At 48.0% G+C, this 16,974-nt stretch overlaps 1 protein-coding gene across 1 annotated transcript in view; it reads right to left on the reverse strand.

Moving 5' to 3' along the window:
• Window positions 1-1,019: 1,019 nt before the first annotated feature.
• LOC144932199 (inactive rhomboid protein 1-like) overlaps window positions 1,020-16,974 on the reverse strand; it is a 77,211-nt gene continuing 61,256 nt past the window's right edge. Inside the window, exons 8-18 of the mRNA XM_078856149.1 lie at window positions 14,644-15,015; window positions 12,295-12,406; window positions 11,966-12,040; window positions 10,879-11,040; window positions 9,068-9,168; window positions 8,314-8,377; window positions 7,375-7,469; window positions 6,425-6,500; window positions 4,799-4,899; window positions 2,558-2,711; window positions 1,020-2,288 (exon numbers count right to left, since the gene is read on the reverse strand). Of these exons, the coding sequence (XP_078712275.1) occupies window positions 1,836-2,288; window positions 2,558-2,711; window positions 4,799-4,899; window positions 6,425-6,500; window positions 7,375-7,469; window positions 8,314-8,377; window positions 9,068-9,168; window positions 10,879-11,040; window positions 11,966-12,040; window positions 12,295-12,406; window positions 14,644-15,015 (1,765 nt within the window). The 3' untranslated portion in view covers window positions 1,020-1,835. The remainder of the gene's footprint in view (window positions 2,289-2,557; window positions 2,712-4,798; window positions 4,900-6,424; window positions 6,501-7,374; window positions 7,470-8,313; window positions 8,378-9,067; window positions 9,169-10,878; window positions 11,041-11,965; window positions 12,041-12,294; window positions 12,407-14,643; window positions 15,016-16,974) is intronic.

Genomic DNA, 16,974 nt, shown 5'->3' on the forward strand with positions numbered 1-16,974 from the left:
GTCCTCAGTCGCCACTTAAACAAGGACATGTCAGAAGCAAACGAGGCGCTTTTTTCTCCTCAACGTTTTTAATTTACAAAATCTTTCGTGTATATAAAAAAAAGCCCAAGACATTTCATAATACTGTACAGACGAGCCTGCTCTTGCTATGGTTAACATTACAAAATGTACACGTAAAATAATAATGTTGTTTTTAATATATAGCATATTCTAAAAAAGAAAAAAAAACTTTAGTTCAATGTTACCAAGAGCAATTTAGTGTTGTTTTTACAATACAGTATTTTTAATTTCTCATGTATGCACACTATAGCATGCACTGTGGTATGTGTACAAAGGGTAGCTCAACATGGTTCAAAACAATTTTTATAGTTTATATTATTTCTTCTGTAATTTATGATCTCTTCTGAGAACGACTTGAAAGTTTAAAATCATTTTCTGAGAAGACTGGGATAAAGCGTAAGACAAGAATAATTTAACTTGTTACATTGAGAAAATGTTTGAGGAAGATGACAAAATATGCAGTTCGTAAAACATAAATTATTCATCAGCTGACTCAACTCGCCAATACACTGGCAGTGTTTTCGAGTGAAATGCCAGATTATATGGCTCAAGTTATGGCTACTTAATGCTTTTATACTTTGTGTGATTAACACACGACACATTTTATTGTAATTGACGGTAATAAAAAAAACTATTGAATTATATTACCCTAATTTTTACATTATGTTAACCAACCCTGACCTCTTTCAATTGAACCCCACATTTTTCTTAGTTTTCCTTTACAGCATTTTAAATAACTAAACAGAAGTGACTTTTCTTGGTTGAAGGGATGAATTCGCCATCGATTGTTACGTACAATGCATGCATTCATCACACACTCCATGTGTTTTGGTCTCTCCCCCCCGCCCCCCCCCCCACATCAAATTCAAGAGGACAAACACAGAAATTTAAATTTCCTCTTTTTTTCCGTATTGAAATTATTATTATACAATTTTAAGATGAGCATGTAGGTAAAAAAAAAGCTTTACGGAAAGAAAAATCAAGTCCGGTGTGACATTGCCGTGTCTGTGAACGTCGGGAGCAGGTATTAAGGGATGAGATCTCGTAGATTTCCTCCTGCCAAAATAAAACGTCAACTAATCTGTTCGGCAATGCAGGGCAATACATGTGTGAGGGGGCATGTGCCAAGAGCATGATGTCACTGTGGCGTTCAGGCATCATCTACTCACTGAACAGTTAGCAAGGCTACCAGAGTGATTATGGCTTGCGGAGATCCAAACCATATGAACGCGGCCTTGATAATGGTTAACAGCATAAGCTAGGCACTTTGAACAACACCAAAGAGCTTCTTAAATTCATCGTGTTGTTCTATGAAATATAATGGAAGGGCAACATGGCTGCATATTAAAATATTACAATAATTTACAAATGACATTGGGATTGCAGACTGAACAAAAAAACCGATGCTATATACAGTAAACTTTTTATGTCCCAAAAATGAACGATTTTGTTGAGAAGATATGTACAAAAATAAATTTGCAGGCATTGTATTGCTTTAGCTCCAGAATACAGTAACAGCATCTTTGCATTTTACAAATATTTTGTCATTCAATGACCACCAGGTGGAAACACGAGCTGCACAGTGATCATCTTTCGCACGCTTTGCCAAAGATGCTCTTCTCTTCACAACCTACGGAACTGCTGGTGGAAGCGATTTCCGCACATGCGGAAGACATCGATTAACCCAGTCTTTTCTTGGCACACTCTAAGAAGTGGCTGCAATTCAATACAAAAAAAAAATCATTCCGAGTTCCTCCACAGTGCTTCCCGCGCTGTTACACACCAGTCCCACCTAAGGGCCACAGTTCAGGGTTCGCACAGAAGTTGGCGGAGAAAGGCGCGCAGTTGAAGTACTCGCACCAGTGGCAATGCACGGGATAGAAGTAGAAGAGGGCGGCCAGCCCAGCGGGCAGTGCCAGCGCCGCGGTCAGTGCCAGTGCCACTTTCCAGGGGCGGCGGCGGTTGTGGAAGTGGGTGTAGCGGAGCGCCGGGCTCATGCTCCAGCCCACGTACGGCAGCACCGCGTACGCCAGCGGCAGCGCCGACACGAAGCCGAGCACGTGCGCCACGTTGTCCACCCAGGGCAGCAGGCCGAGGAGCAGCAGAAGCGCGGCGAGCGCCACTATTTTGGCGAGGGCGACGCACGGCCGCGCCATCAGGCGCCAGCTCTGCAGCAGCTCCACGAGGAAGCAGGCGAGGATGCCGCCCAGAGAGCCGGCTGGCCCCACCTGGGGGGGAATGGCAACGAGTGTGGGCGCAGCGTTAGCCGGACGCGCTCGGCCATGCCACGCTACGCGCCGCTGCACCGGTGGTGCGGCTATTGAGTGTGCAGGCGGTGCAAATGCACCAGGGTACATGGGGCAGAGGGGCTATGGTGGGTGGGGAAAATTGGATAGGACTCATGGCAACCTCATGGCAACGACGATATGCCACTGCTGCGATACACCACACTGAATGTGGGGCTACTGAAATATGGGAGAGAAACATCGGGTTGTACCTCCGCATTGTGGGGCAGGAGGACGGCCGAGGCGATGCTGCCCGTCACGCCGCTCGTGACGTAGATGATCAGCACGCGCAGCGAGCCCGCCAGCTTCTCGAGGTCGCGCAGCACCGTCAGGTGCAGCACGCTGCTCACGAGGCAGTGCAGGATCCTGAGTGGGGGGACACCGAGATAGATCTCTTACGACGCCACGCGATTCGCAATTAGAGAGTGTCCGCACGCGGAGGCCGTCCGCGCTGTCGACCTGGGCGGACATTGCTCGGATGGGTGACCACTGTGCGCCAAAGGAGGAGTTCTGGCTCCTGCAGGGCTATGTGGTCAGCAGAAGGCATTGCAGAAAAATGCACTGTTGTACTGTACTACGTGACAACGACTACGCTCGCCGCCGTTCCCAATCGGCACGAACCAACGTGGTGAATTGTGGTCAAATAATCTCCTCAAGCAGTCCGGCTTGTGGAGGGCATCATCCAGCAGTAGACTGGCAAGAAAATGGCTGTAAATGTTACATGTTGTATATGTGCCCACATCTCAAGACATTTATAGTAATGAAAGAAACATCACTTTATAACAAAATTACAGTTGGATTATTCGGGTTGTGGATGAACATTATTGTAAAATAAAATATTTAGATGGGCAATTATGAGCTGCTCCTAACTCGTTGAGGGTCAGTGACTCAGTGTCCACATACCAGAAAATAGGTCAGCAACGAAACCTATTCCTTAAAGATAAAACCAAGACGACACCTTATTCGTCTTAACCCCAATTCTACAGCGGTAGACAATACATTGTTCTCCTAATGTACGTGCTTTGCATTATCCGCGTTTACGTTTCTACATAGGTCACCCCAACCCTCTCGTGCCTCTGGATAATTGAGAGTTTACTGTAAATGGGCGATTCCAAAGTAATGGAGATTGCTGGCGTTAGAGATATGGCGATGGAATGGGTTCTTTTAAGTATTGCTGCAAATTGCTGTGAATGGGCATTTTGGAAAAACAAACTTTTCTATTCTTGCGTATGATGGCAATACGTTGAGGAGATAAATGCCAACGTTGAGGGCTTCGGGACAGAGTGTAGTTCTTTCTATTCCTCTTCCGTTGAAGGAGCGCAGAACACAGTGGTTTGCTGTATAGTGCATAATTTGGGTGGCATGGCAACAGTGGCACCACTGTGGCTGCTTGCGTCTTTAATTCCCCATTTATGAAGGAGATGTGTGCATCAGAGATATAGAAAATGAAAATCCAAGTGATGCTTGTGTCAAATCTTTTTTTAAGTTCGTCAGATCTCGTGTCCCATGCTTTAAATCCAATGACCGTGTCATTGATTAAATACATTACGTTGGTAAAACTTTACTCGACAAAACGGTGTTGGTAACATTTGTTACCTGCAAGGATGATGGGTTGTGTCTATGCTCTCACCCCGACCCCCCCCCCCCCTTACTTACCCGCCCAGGGTGCCATTTGACCTTGCAGCCTTTTGATTCGCAATCTCAGAGGTGACCGCGTCGTGTCTATTTGAATTTAACATGGCACGCGTTACATTAATGGCTGTAGAATGTAATTAATTAATAGGTGGAACATGTGCGGCGAATTATGCTGCCGTGGTTTAATGGGTGATGACATTTTGACTTTTCTTATTACCAGAGGTTGTCGGTTAAATTCGATTTCATGGCGCGGCGGTTGAAACAATGGGGCAAGCGTCTTTAACCTCCTCCGCCTCTGTCCACTGAGCAGTATAAATAGGTACACCAGTTGATTATCAGGTCGCGTCTGGTGGGGTATAGTGTGGATAGTCAGACCTCTTCGTAGACTTCAGGCCAGCGTGCAAGCCTCACTTGATACAGTGAATCTAGCTGTGACGGTCCCACCTGATGACGGAGACTTGTGTTGCCTCTGAAACGTCGTGATTTATAATTTTATTTCTATTATTATTTCTATTATTTTTATTTTGTTATTTATTTTTACCTACGTGACTTTACCGAAAAAACCTAAGAGTATGAATCCTTGCAGTCACGAAAGCTTCAAATCTAGAATCAGCGTGGAAGAGTAGGCCAAATAATGGTCTCTTGAGAGGTTATCTCTAGCGGAGGCCCTTTTGCCATCAGTGGTGTGAACAAGAAATTTCAGGACTGCACCTTTAAGATCGTTTCCTTGTAACTGATGATGTGTGGGTGGGAATACAAGTGGGCTGAGAGAGACGAAGAGAAACCAAAGGGGTCTCGTAGCCGTTTCTCCCACGTACCCCGCGTGCAGGAACAGAGACAGCCACAGGCGGTAGATCTGGTCAGGTGCCTCTGGACTCAGGAAAGGAAGAAGCCCACACGCATCCTGCATGCAGGTCACCTGTTCAGGGCAGAATGCACGCACACACGAACGCACAAGCGTGCACACACACGCACGAACGAACGCACATACACGCATGCACGCACACGCATGCACACATGGGCAGACGAGTTCAGCATTGTCTCATATACTGCGATATAATTTTTCACTAAATAAAACGATACAAAATACATACTCTTTGGTTCTTTCGGTAAATTAAACAAAATAATAATATTATTTTATTTTGTTTTATTTTTCTACCTACGTGACTTTACCGAAAGAATCAAAGAGTATGGATTCCTGCAGTCACGAAAGCTTCAAATCAAGATTGATACAAAATACATTTTAACGATATAACAATTATCAGCTTAACCTAACTTTACCATTTTATTTCGTATTTGTATTGTTGTTGTGCTTTGTTATACTTACAGTGCAAACAAATATAATTTTATAAGTGCTTTAACTAAGCCTGCCAGAAGTGTTCTAATGATTGACACTTTATAATCTCAACCATTATAATGCTTGCTCTGTCAATTACACAAGAAATAATCAATTGAATATGGGTAACGTTAAATGGGTAATGTAGCTGTAGAAAATTCTGTATATCTTGTCAGGAATTAACGGGTGATATTATTACCGTCGGCCTTATTTTGCATGACATATCGCATCACATTACAGTTGCCACATTCCAGCAACCATAACGTGTAGCGGACACAAATTGTCGTCGTCCACATGACAAATAGCGTGAACACGGTTGACCTGCTGAATGGAAAACTGTATTTGCAAGTCGCGCTAATGGAGCAAATCCACTTCAAGTACAGAGTCCGTGAGTGTCCAATTAATGAAGCAATCGGCTCAGCAGTAGGAGTGGCGGTAATCCCGAGGTTGAATTGCCTCGTTGCATTCAAGTGCCCATAGGGGTCAGAGCACTGGTACGATGCTCGTGTGCATGACGTATTGTCGATAGCAGCCCATTTTTCCACTATCAAAAGCCAAGGTGTCTCCCTTGCTCAACCAAGCAGGAGTCATTGGTTATCTGCACGAGCAGAGCTGAGTCAGTTTTAGAGATTATACATTCATACGAGAGGGGGACAACTCCGTCCGAAGGGCAAACACTGACATGAGCCATTGGCCGAGAATCAAACTCAAGCCATCAGGTTCACAGTGCAATGTGCTAAACATTCAGCTACCGCTCCCCTAAAGGGCACACAATCCAACATAACCTGATAGGCATGCATCAGTATCAATGGGGGTTTGTAATAGTAAGGCTAAAGCGTTTACACAGCGAGGACGGTGTGATACATGAGAGCCCATTATCTACAAATTACCCAATTGGGATGAAACGAAGCAATCATCGCCACCTACTGGTTGACCCTCACCTGGCTAAACAAAACACAACTCGAAACGGCAACATGTCTGACAAGCGCGCATTTTGCCCTTAACCCCGTTTCCACGCATTTCAACCGAGACCTTTTTTCGTGATAAAAAACGAGGTGCATGCTGGGGCGCGGAGCAGCGCTGGGTAGGACGGGGCGTCGCGTCTCACCTGCGAGCACAAGCTGGCCTCGTCGTGGAAGTATCCGCGCATGAAGTCGCAGTGCTCTCGCGTCGTTAGCTCGCACCTACGGGGAGCGCGGGAATACGACGTACGCTCATCAAAACCATCACGTGAACTCCGGTCAGTCTCGCAGCAGCGGCAGCATTTGGCCGGCCATCGAACAAAGACGGTCACCGCATCGAGCGCTTTCAGATGCGCTTCTGCGACTGTCTGGAACGCTCTTCCTTCTGGCACTAGGAATCCACTGGAGCTGTGCACTTTTAAATCTAGATTGAAAACTAATTTCTTTAGAACTGCTTTTTGTGTTTAATTTGTTGCCCTTCCATCGCACCTCCGATTAGCACGGCTGGCTACCTACAGTGCGAAAGAAATTCAACATAGATATATTCAGACATGGGGCTTTACAACACGAATGCACATCCCATGCCAGTACCCTTGTAAAATTAAAAACAAACATTTTTTTTACGTGGAGAGACACATATGTAATGTAATGATGATTCGTTTTTATATAGCGTCGTTAATGCCAATTGCATCTCGCAATCGCTGAGCAACTACAGGCTGGAAGGCTGCCAGGCGGTGAGCCGACACCAACAATTGCTCTGGAGTTCTTTATATATTAAGATGTTTTCAGCCGATTAGTGAGTGGGAGGAAACCAGAGCACCCGGAGGCAAAACTCTATCCCACACAGCCGGGACAGATGAAGTCAGTCCACGCTTTCTGTACTGCATTCTGCTGCCAAGCCATTGCCCGAATCGTCGCCGATCATATATTTTACATTTAAAGGCCACACTGTATTGACGAATGTGTGTGAGTTTTTTTGTTTTGTTTGTATGTATGTATAAACGGATTAGCTTCGATCAAAAACCGGAGGCCTATTAGAGGCAGCTTCAATTGAAGCCTGGGGCCTGGAGTAAACGCGAGCGGCCACCACACTCACCTGCCCTGAGTGCCGAGGCAGCAGGGTCTGCCCGTCACCTCGCAGTCCATGTGCGGCAGCTGCGTGTGGTTCCCCGCACTCTTCTTCACGCAGATCTGAGGGTGCCCGGCAGAGCACAACCGAGACAGCACGGAGGTTGAGCTCCACGCTCGGACGAGCGCCAAAGCGGTGCTAATTCTATCAATTCTTGAAGGAGGATGAGGTGATTGGACCCAACACTCCCTCCACACACCCTGCACTGGGAATTGAACTGATGAACTGACATCTTTTTTACAAGGAGTCATGTTTGCATTGACCACAATACCTGTGGTCGGAATGCAAAAAAAACACAACTCTGATAATGTATGCACTTTCCTTGAAATTGATTGGTCCACACCCGAGACAGCTTTCCTTAGAGCCTAGTCTCACATGCTGTTGGACCAGATAACGCCAAAAGGCGCACAACTCAAAGACAATGCACCATCAGAGTATAAAAAAGGTGTCAGTTTTGTTGCCAGATAAAAGGGTAAAAAAAAACAATTATCATATTTTGCTACTGACAAAGGAGGTTCCAATGGTGAACTGATGAACCTTCCAATTGTGAGTTACTATTCGAATGTGGTGCCTTTGCACCATCAGACTGTCTATGTGCCTGTAAATATATACCAACATGCATCCACGTATGTGTATGTTAATTCGATATGCGTAAATTCAGTCTGCCCAAGAACTTGTTTTTTCATATTGTCAATGTAGCGGTCACGAGTAGCTTCAGGGGTAATTAAAACCCATTACCTATGTAACTCACACACACCGGAAAGAATCAGCTATTCCACGTGAAATTCAATGCGAGCATCACGAGCTCGAAACTCGATGTTAATCACTTAATTGATGCATCGTTGCTTCGATCGTTTGGCGTTGCGTCTCTCGAACTGCGGACGGCCCCGGTGTTGAATCACTCACCGGCCACTCCGTGATGTTGTCCGGCCACTCGTGCGGCAGGGAAGACGCGGGCTCCTCACAAACCCTGCACGGCAACAGGGAACCCAGCCAAGGGAAGTTGAGTAAAGTCAACGCATGTTGTTTCCTGTGTGTGTGTGCTGAACTTCTTTAGCACCGTGTCTCGCCAACCGCGCTCATCGGAGGTGCGGGGGAAGGACGACAAAACGAGAGTATCACGAACATATCACCCAGAATGCACACAATCGCACAATATTTCAGAAGCTAAGCAGGCGTGAGCCTGGATAATGCATTGATAGGTGACCACCACGCATGCCTTGGTTGTCATTGGCAGCAGCGGGGCCTATGCTACACTGTGGGCAGCAGAGGGCGTTGCAGCAGAATGAATTATTGTACTGTAGTTCTATGCTGCGACATCAACGTAATGCAGTCCCTCAACTCTTTGTTTCATGTCAGAGTGATCCCTTTACCAGTCACAGAGGGACGCTCCTTCGTCTCAGGACAAGACTGATAATACGACAATTGAGATATATTTGGTGATGAAGGATAAAAAAAATATACGGCATTCATAAACACTGGGTGAAGAAACTTGCCCCAAAGGACGTCTACCGCGGTGATGGAGCTACATTAAATCTGCCCGTGTTTAGGCGTTCGATGGATTGCTACAACAAAGGACGGTCAGATATGGGGAGGCCTTAATGCAATAGTACATGTGATGATCGCTCATGATGATGGTGGAGGAAGGTGTGAACCATACCTGGGATCCTGACCACACACAGCTCCTGATGTTCTGGGCTTCTTGTCCTCCATTAGCAGTGGGCTTGACTCTGGCCACTTAATCCAATTTTCCAATGTTTTCTGGAAAGAAAAGCCATAACGATAAATGTCATTTGCCCCCCCCCCCTCCTCAATAGTATTATAAGTTACACAAATAAATATTTCCCAGGAGTGTTGAGTCTACAATGGTGAAATAATCCCCATGTAGGCAACGCAGACTGTTGGGGCAAGTGCTGTGAGCGCGCATCTATGAAGATCTGGCACGACGCGCAAGGGGGTGGGTGTGTGGCCTGCACCACGCTCGGCCACCTTTGTTTCCCCAAGCGCTGATGTTTACTCACCGCACCACGTACTGACGTAAGACCGAGTTGATCTTTGGGAAAGCCTACGGCTGATTCAGATAGTCGTCCACTGATGTTAGCCACAGCCGGGAATTAAACTGGGACCCGCCGGGTTCAATTGCAACTTTCTTAATGGACCAATGAACATTTAGCGGTCGTAGATATAAGTAATTGGAACAGTAAAGTAATACATTCCTCAATATATGTAAAAAAAGCAATAATTAGTCGGCATTTGAGCCTATGGGGTCAGTTTAATGGGATGACCTACATTGCTGAAAGGCAACATTTTAACTCGCCCGCAATTTATATTCTCTGTCTCAGCATTCCGTGCGTCTGCGTTAACCTTATCCGAGACAGTTTGATACATACACGCCACCAGCAGGGACGTAGTCTGCGATAAATCACAACCACCGCTTTATGTAAATGCATCGGGCCATGTTGCGGCCTATAAATAGATCCAAGGCACAATGACATTTAGGGCACTGACACTTGAACTGACAGCCCTTGAACAAACGAGAGACTGACACCGTGACGGATGATAAGTGGAGGTGACAGTGCTTGCCTGTGTGCGTGTGTGTGTGTCAGTCAACCCATGCCACCTGGGTCTGTTCCATGACCTCCTGCCAGCGGGCCTATGACACTTCACGTGGCCTCAAAGTGCACCTAGCATGGCACAAGTGCCGCGGTGGTATCACCGCCAGTTAGTGGCGAATGGCGGTTGTTGTTGTTGTGGACGTGTGTTGGATGATTGCGACAATATAGGTGAGGCTTGTCGACGGTGACACTGAGGAGATGGCTGCAACACCAAGAGGCGGAGGAGCGTCGGGTGGATCAAGCACAGCAAATACGGATAGCATAGACACAGTGGAGTCCTTTGCTGGATTAATTCGTTAAGGCCCTGGTGCATGGTAGAGTTATAGGAACCTCCTAAGAGAAGACTGACCAGCACAATTGAGGGGGAAAGGAGGAAATTGCTTTCAGTTGTCATGGGGTATCTAGGTAATTAACCTCTCATTCAGGGGCTCCTGCAGAGAAGCTGCCTTTGCCTACATCTGTTATCTGTTATAAAGTGAATTCACAAACAAATTTTAATTAATAATTCACTCATGGATGCAGGCCTCCCAATCTGTCAATCATTAGGCTTGTTTGACCATGTTGATCGGTGGAGATTGATGAAAAGGGACTCTGAAGAATCGTTTGAGATGTCACTCACAAGTGATATTAGCCACGACCAGGAATCAAAACTCGCTGGGACACGTGGTTAGCTGGCAGCTCCTCCAACCAACCGCCAGCCCCGCCCACTTCTATATAGCCACGCCCACTCAACAGCTATCTCCGGCCACAGTGAGCACAGACGGGGCCTCCTAAACGAGTGGGTCATCCAAAGCCCCACTGCATCGACCAAACCAGGATGTTTTGTCAGTTTGTGTTTCCGTGTGCGCGGTCTCACCGAGCACTCGTCGCCGGTCGTCTGCACGCAGCCCGAGCCGTCGTTGCGCACGCAGCAGCCCGTGAGCGCCTCCTGCGCCCGCTGCCGCGCCAGCGTGTCGCCGAGCGCCGCGTCGGGGCGCATGCACGGCACGAACTTCGCTCCCAAGTGCGCGAGGGCCTCCTGGGGCGGAGCGGTGTGCGTGCAGCAGAGAATCAATCGCCGCGGGGCGCAGTCACACGCGCACGCACGCACACACAAGCATGCATGCGCACACGCACAACAGCAACAACCGCTATTCGTCACTAAGTGGCGGGAGACGTCACCACAGCGCTTGTGCCAGGCTAAGTGCATTTTAAGGCCACGTGAAGTGTCGAACGCCCGCTGGTTCACGGGATAGACCCAGGTGCCATGGGTTGATTGACTGACACGCACGCACGCGCATACAGGCATGTACACATGCGCGCACACACGCAGGCACGCACACATGCACACACAGACAAAACGCGGTCGTTGCCATACATTCCGTCATCAAGTGTACACATACGCACGTACGGCCCTATTGTAAATCCACTGCTAGATGAGGGCCTTCCCATGCTGTGTACAGCTTGGGAGTTATTTGATCATACTTGACCACGCTGGTCAGTGTGCTTTGGTGTAGGCGGTGAGCATGGATGCGGGAGCGTGGAAATGTCAACGTGTGTATGTCAGTGGTGCCGTATAATAACTTGTTAAAAAGAAATTCCCGCAAGAGCACGACTAAATAAATAAACAATCTTGACACTCTCAATCCACCAATGGACGAAGGCTCCCCCACGTCGTGTTGTTGGTCATGGGATTTGGTTGACCGTGCACCCCCCCCCCCCCCCCCCAGTGTGGGTTGGCGAACGGGTGGGGAGGGTGCGTGACTGGCAAAGAGAATCACTCTTGGCCACAGGTGTTCGCAGTGGCCGGGTCGCAGTGCACTAACCATTGCGCCACCACTCCAAGAGGTAATATGCGCCGTATATCCACTTGTTCACGAGAGAAGCAATCGGTACCAATGGACAAACTTTGCGCGTTATAAACGGACGAGTGGGAATGGAATTGCCCGAAAGTGCACACTTACCGAGCTGGGTCCGATCCAAAAGTTTTGCCTCTGGTCATATATCACATCTTCATAGGAGCCTTTGCTCCTGAGAATCTAAATCACACAGAATACAGCAGAATGCACGGTCTTAAAGGGCCACGTCAAGTGTCAGTGTTGGGCTGTCTAGAACTGTGTCTTACATCAGCCATACGAAAGAAGAAGCAATACAATCGAGGGGTGACGTGGTCTCATTTATGCGATAAAATAAAACCACATTGATGTGACGTGGTCAGTAAATAATAACCACAGCGTTGTTAAGAGCGCTCGAGCATCAGACACCCAATAGTTGGTGTGGTGGCGGCACTCACAGTAGCGCTGGTCTGCTGCTGCGTGAAGCCGATGGGAGCGAGGCCGTAGATGGTGACGGTGAGCACGGTAATGAGCACGTGCACAAACGTGACCCAGTAGGTGAAGTACGCCCTGCAAAGGACGAACGGCACGATGGTTAGCGGAGACGCGTCGACACTGACTCCACGCGGCTCGTTCATTCGTCAGCAACGTGGCCGAGAGGCATGTGCGAAGGCAGAACATGTGACCTTACTGGCAGCGGGACTATCTGCAGACACGAGCTACAAAAAAAACATATTTTTATTTGATCAGGTAAGACCCACAGCTCTTTTGCCCTTTTTCAGAAGAGACCTGCCCACAAATGAGAGCTCAATGAAGTGGCTTATCATGTGGAAATGTACAGTGGCCAAATACTCTCAACACATGTTTCTAAATGTGGAGAGAAAAACCGGAGGACCCGGAGAAAAATCTACGTGATCACGGGGAGAATACGCAAACTCCAAATTTCGAGGTGTCAGGGTCAGGATCGAACCCATGATCTGCTGCATACCAGGCAAGGTAGTTAACATCTCGTCACCGTGGCGCTCCACCATAGCTGCAGACACGAGCTAGCTGAGGACATTAAAAGTACTGTGACCCATGCAATGTGGGTGTCTTAATCTAGTGGCTTCACCAAATACTAAATCGATGAAACACACCCTTTAAATGGCAAACTCCATTCCAATTTCAATGAAGACATTTCCACCTTGGAAATTCCACTAATGATTGCCATCCGATTCTTAGGCTCACGATGCACGCATCAATTCACGTCACGTGGCCCTTGCAGGGACTCGTGGCGCCCACATTCGCCGCAACGCTCAAAACAACGAACCGATTCTTGAAACGCACCGCGACCCGGATTCGTGAGAACTCAGCTTCATCAATCGATACATGTAACTTTTTTTAGGCTTCGTATTTATTTTGTCGCTTCCATACACGATGGATGCACTATCCCCCCTGTGGCTTCATACTGAACAGGTAAGCCGAGGTGGCGCAGCTGCTGCTGTTGTGCACGGCCTTTCCAGCAGATGGCAACAAAAACACAACAAAACACAACGCACCCGTTTGTCACGCGTCAATGCCTTGCATAGGTTATATTATTTATGACCCATGATGTACGACTATGTCGTATGCGTGACCGCAATACTTTTGAAGAAACTCAGACCTCTCACTCCCATTAGGGGATGATCGAAACTGCGCTGTTCAATAAAGTATTGTATAACGATTACGGTACGTTGATTCATGAAGGCCTTGCACTTTAAAAAGAACCCCAAGAGGATTAAAGCTCAACGAGCTGTTAAGTCCTCGTACACAGTGCAGCCACAAAAAGACAAACAATATGTGTTGTATAAGGTTAAGTTCAAGAGGTCACTGAAGCCAATGCCGTCGATGTTACCACACTCCGCCATCGCTTGCTTCATTCATTCTGCTAGATCCCTTGTCTGCTGCACAGCCGTGTGTACATGTATGTTGAACTTCTTTCGAACCGTAAGGAGGCCCACCGCGCTAATCGGAGGTGCAGGGGAAGGACAGCAAGCTAAACACATTGAGCAGTTCTAAAGAAATGAGTTTTCAATCTAGATTTAAAAGTGTATTTCTCCAGTGGCTTCTGAATATCGGAAGGAAGGGCCTCCCAGACGGCCGCAGAAACGCTTCGGAAAGCGTGCAATGCAGTGACCGTCTTTGTTCGATGTTGGAGCCAGTCGATTCCCTGATATATCAAAGTTTGCTCGAACAGGCTCCTACCGTAAGGCTTCAGGGCTACCCCACTGGCCCTCTGGGTGCCACTCCGATGGCTTTGTCGGTGACCTACCCTCCTCCATCCTGAAAACAAGCCCCATGTTTCACAACCTGATTTTCTCGAATACACCCCACACTCTCTTGCCACGTTTGTTTCTGAGCTTCCTGGTAATGTAAGCGCTCCTCCTGCCGTGAAATTCCAAGCGTCTTGCGTAAGATTTTTTTGTTCAAGTCGCTTTGTCAAAGTACAGCTCTCTGATCCGTGAAGGAGTATGCACACATTACTCAGTCCCCAAACAAAACATTGATGTGTTTATATACGTGACAAAAACAAATGCACTTGTGTAGGGTAGATTGCGGTCTACTTATGTTGAATTAACATTAAATATCTTTGTGGTGGAGTGGAGGCACGGTGGAGCGGTTGGCACAGAGAGCAGCGCCCTACATTATGAGTTTGATTCCCAGCAACAGTTTTTGTCGCGATAATGATGATGGTCATGATGGTGGTGATGGTGGAGGTAGTGATTGCAGGTACGACGATGACAGCGGAGTACATTGACGACGACGCTGATGCAGGCCGCTCCCCGCACCTGTGATCCCCAAAGTCCTCCATCTCGTGGTGCCGCTCCTCGTGCTCCCGGCTGGTGAAGCTGCCGCTGCGCCGCACGCTCGCGTGCCCGGCGATCCGGCCCAGCAGCCCCGTGCCGTAGCCGTGCCCGTGAGCGTCGCCGTGCCCGTTCGTCGGGCGCAGGTCCTGCAGCACCAGCGTGCGCACGACGGGCGTGATGCGCTGGCCACGCGGACGCCCCACGCTCACCACCTCCTGCCGGAGCGGCACCTTGGGCTGCACAGGGGTTCCGCCACCGCCGCCGCCGCCGCCGCCGCCAGTGCCGCCACCGATGCCGCCGCTGCCGCCCCCCTCAAGGCTCTCGCGCTGCTTTCGCCAGCCCCGCTCCATGGGGCTGTCAGGAGCGAAGGGGAGAGAGACGAGAGGAGAGAAGCGGGACGCGGGTCACAGGCTGCTTCCGAGTGGCTCAGGGGATCAGAGACGCTGACATCCTAAGTTCGAATCCGGACACACACCTCAGGTCACACTGGGCTCTTAAAGTGGAGCGAGTTGATGGGCTCTCAGCCTGGTCAACCGAAGATTGCACACAAAAAATACACGATGCCAATTTTGCCTCACGTGGCTAAATTCCCGCTCTGAGATTGAACATTTCTATTTGATTGACTCGTGAACAGCACGCTTTGGCCACAGAAGATAAAAGGTCTGCTCATAGTGTGGATACACGGAACTTTTGAAGTGACCTCTAAAGGAGTCATGTGACATCCCCTTCCAGGGCCGTTCTCTTGCACAGGGTTGATGCACTGCTGGCTGCAGAGTTTGGAATGGAAACGAACTCGACTATTAACCCCGAAACGATTTCTCAAGCACCATGGCGTGTGGAGTTGCGAGGTGAAGAGGGGGGGGGGAGCAGCATTGAACACGATGGATGGAGCTGGAGCCATGGACCTGCCGTTGGGCAGAGGGAACTCTAGAAGAAGATCATTTGCACAAAGCGACACTTACACAACGTGACTTCACATTCGGGCTCATACGATGAAACAGCGAAGCCAAAGTGATTGCACGAACAAGTGAGCGTTGAGTGGGCCTCATCGCCATTGGTCGTAAGAAGCCCATGGCAGCAAATATTCCGTATGTCTATGGTGAGGATCAGTCTTGCCGCAGGACAGCCTCGACTCATTTTCCGAAATGCGGTCTTCTTTTTTTAGCCACCAAGGATTGGCGACGGACTGAGTTGCCTCCGGTCAGAATTTTCCTTTTTCGATTCTCTCCAATCGTGAGTCAAGTGCTTCGTCAAGGTTCAAACTGGCTGCAACAGGCTGCATTTGCCCAACCGAGCTGAAAAAAAATTAATCTCGAAATGACAACGCAACACTTTGTAGGACTCCCACCACAAACACAAAGAGCAACTGTGAGTGAAAAACTGCATTTAAAAAAATATCATTGGGCTTCTTGGACCAAAAAAAAATAAACAAACAAAACAGACAAGTGTCTTGTTTCATCGCCACAAAAAAAAAATAACTGCCTTCTGGACAAATGTTTTCCAGCAGTTTCAACTCTGATGCCAAGCAACACAGCTAGCATTGATGTACCAAGCCACACCCTGCTGACAGGCCTCAGAAGAGGTTGAACCGATTCCAGGGTGTGCCTGCTTGAAAAATGCGATGCGAGTAAATGATGGACCTGAAGGCCTTACGACATGTATGCATGTACGTTGAACTTCTTACACACCGTACGTAGTGCCAATCGGAGGTGCGGACACGAATTACAAAAAACAAACAAATCCCCTCTAACGTTATCTCAATTGCGATATCCAGTGTCGCGTCATGAGACCGAACAGCCGTTTGGAAGTCTTCTGCCCAAAAGTGCAACCCAACGTGTTAGAGAACAGCGGATGGAAGCGGACATCACAGAGCTACCTCTGAAATCCTTTTGGGGGGGGGGGCGATTTTCTACCTGTCCTGTCACTGCCAGTAATGAATGTCACGTGACAATTTAACTGACGGACTTCTTTTTAACACGTAGGCTTTCGCGACCAATATCATCCATAACAGTTTTTTTGGGTTAGATCACACAAATATATAAATGTGTCATTAAAACTCGCCACCACTCGACACAGACAACTAGTAAGGATTGCCACGTAAACAGAACATGACAATTGGTCACTTGTATTCGCAGCCTTTACAAGGAACGAAACAGTTAGACTTCTTCACAAATCTGGCTATAGCCTGATGAAGCTAGTTGTAATTACTGGCGAAACGTCGTACTCAGATTGTAAATGTTGTGGCTTGGCTCTCCAACACAACCGGTGGTGCTGTACTAGTGACGAATTGGCATGTTCTGTTTACGTGACAAA

This window comes from Lampetra fluviatilis, chromosome 5 (assembly GCF_964198595.1).
Source record: "Lampetra fluviatilis chromosome 5, kcLamFluv1.1, whole genome shotgun sequence".
Taxonomy (NCBI): domain Eukaryota; kingdom Metazoa; phylum Chordata; class Hyperoartia; order Petromyzontiformes; family Petromyzontidae; genus Lampetra; species Lampetra fluviatilis.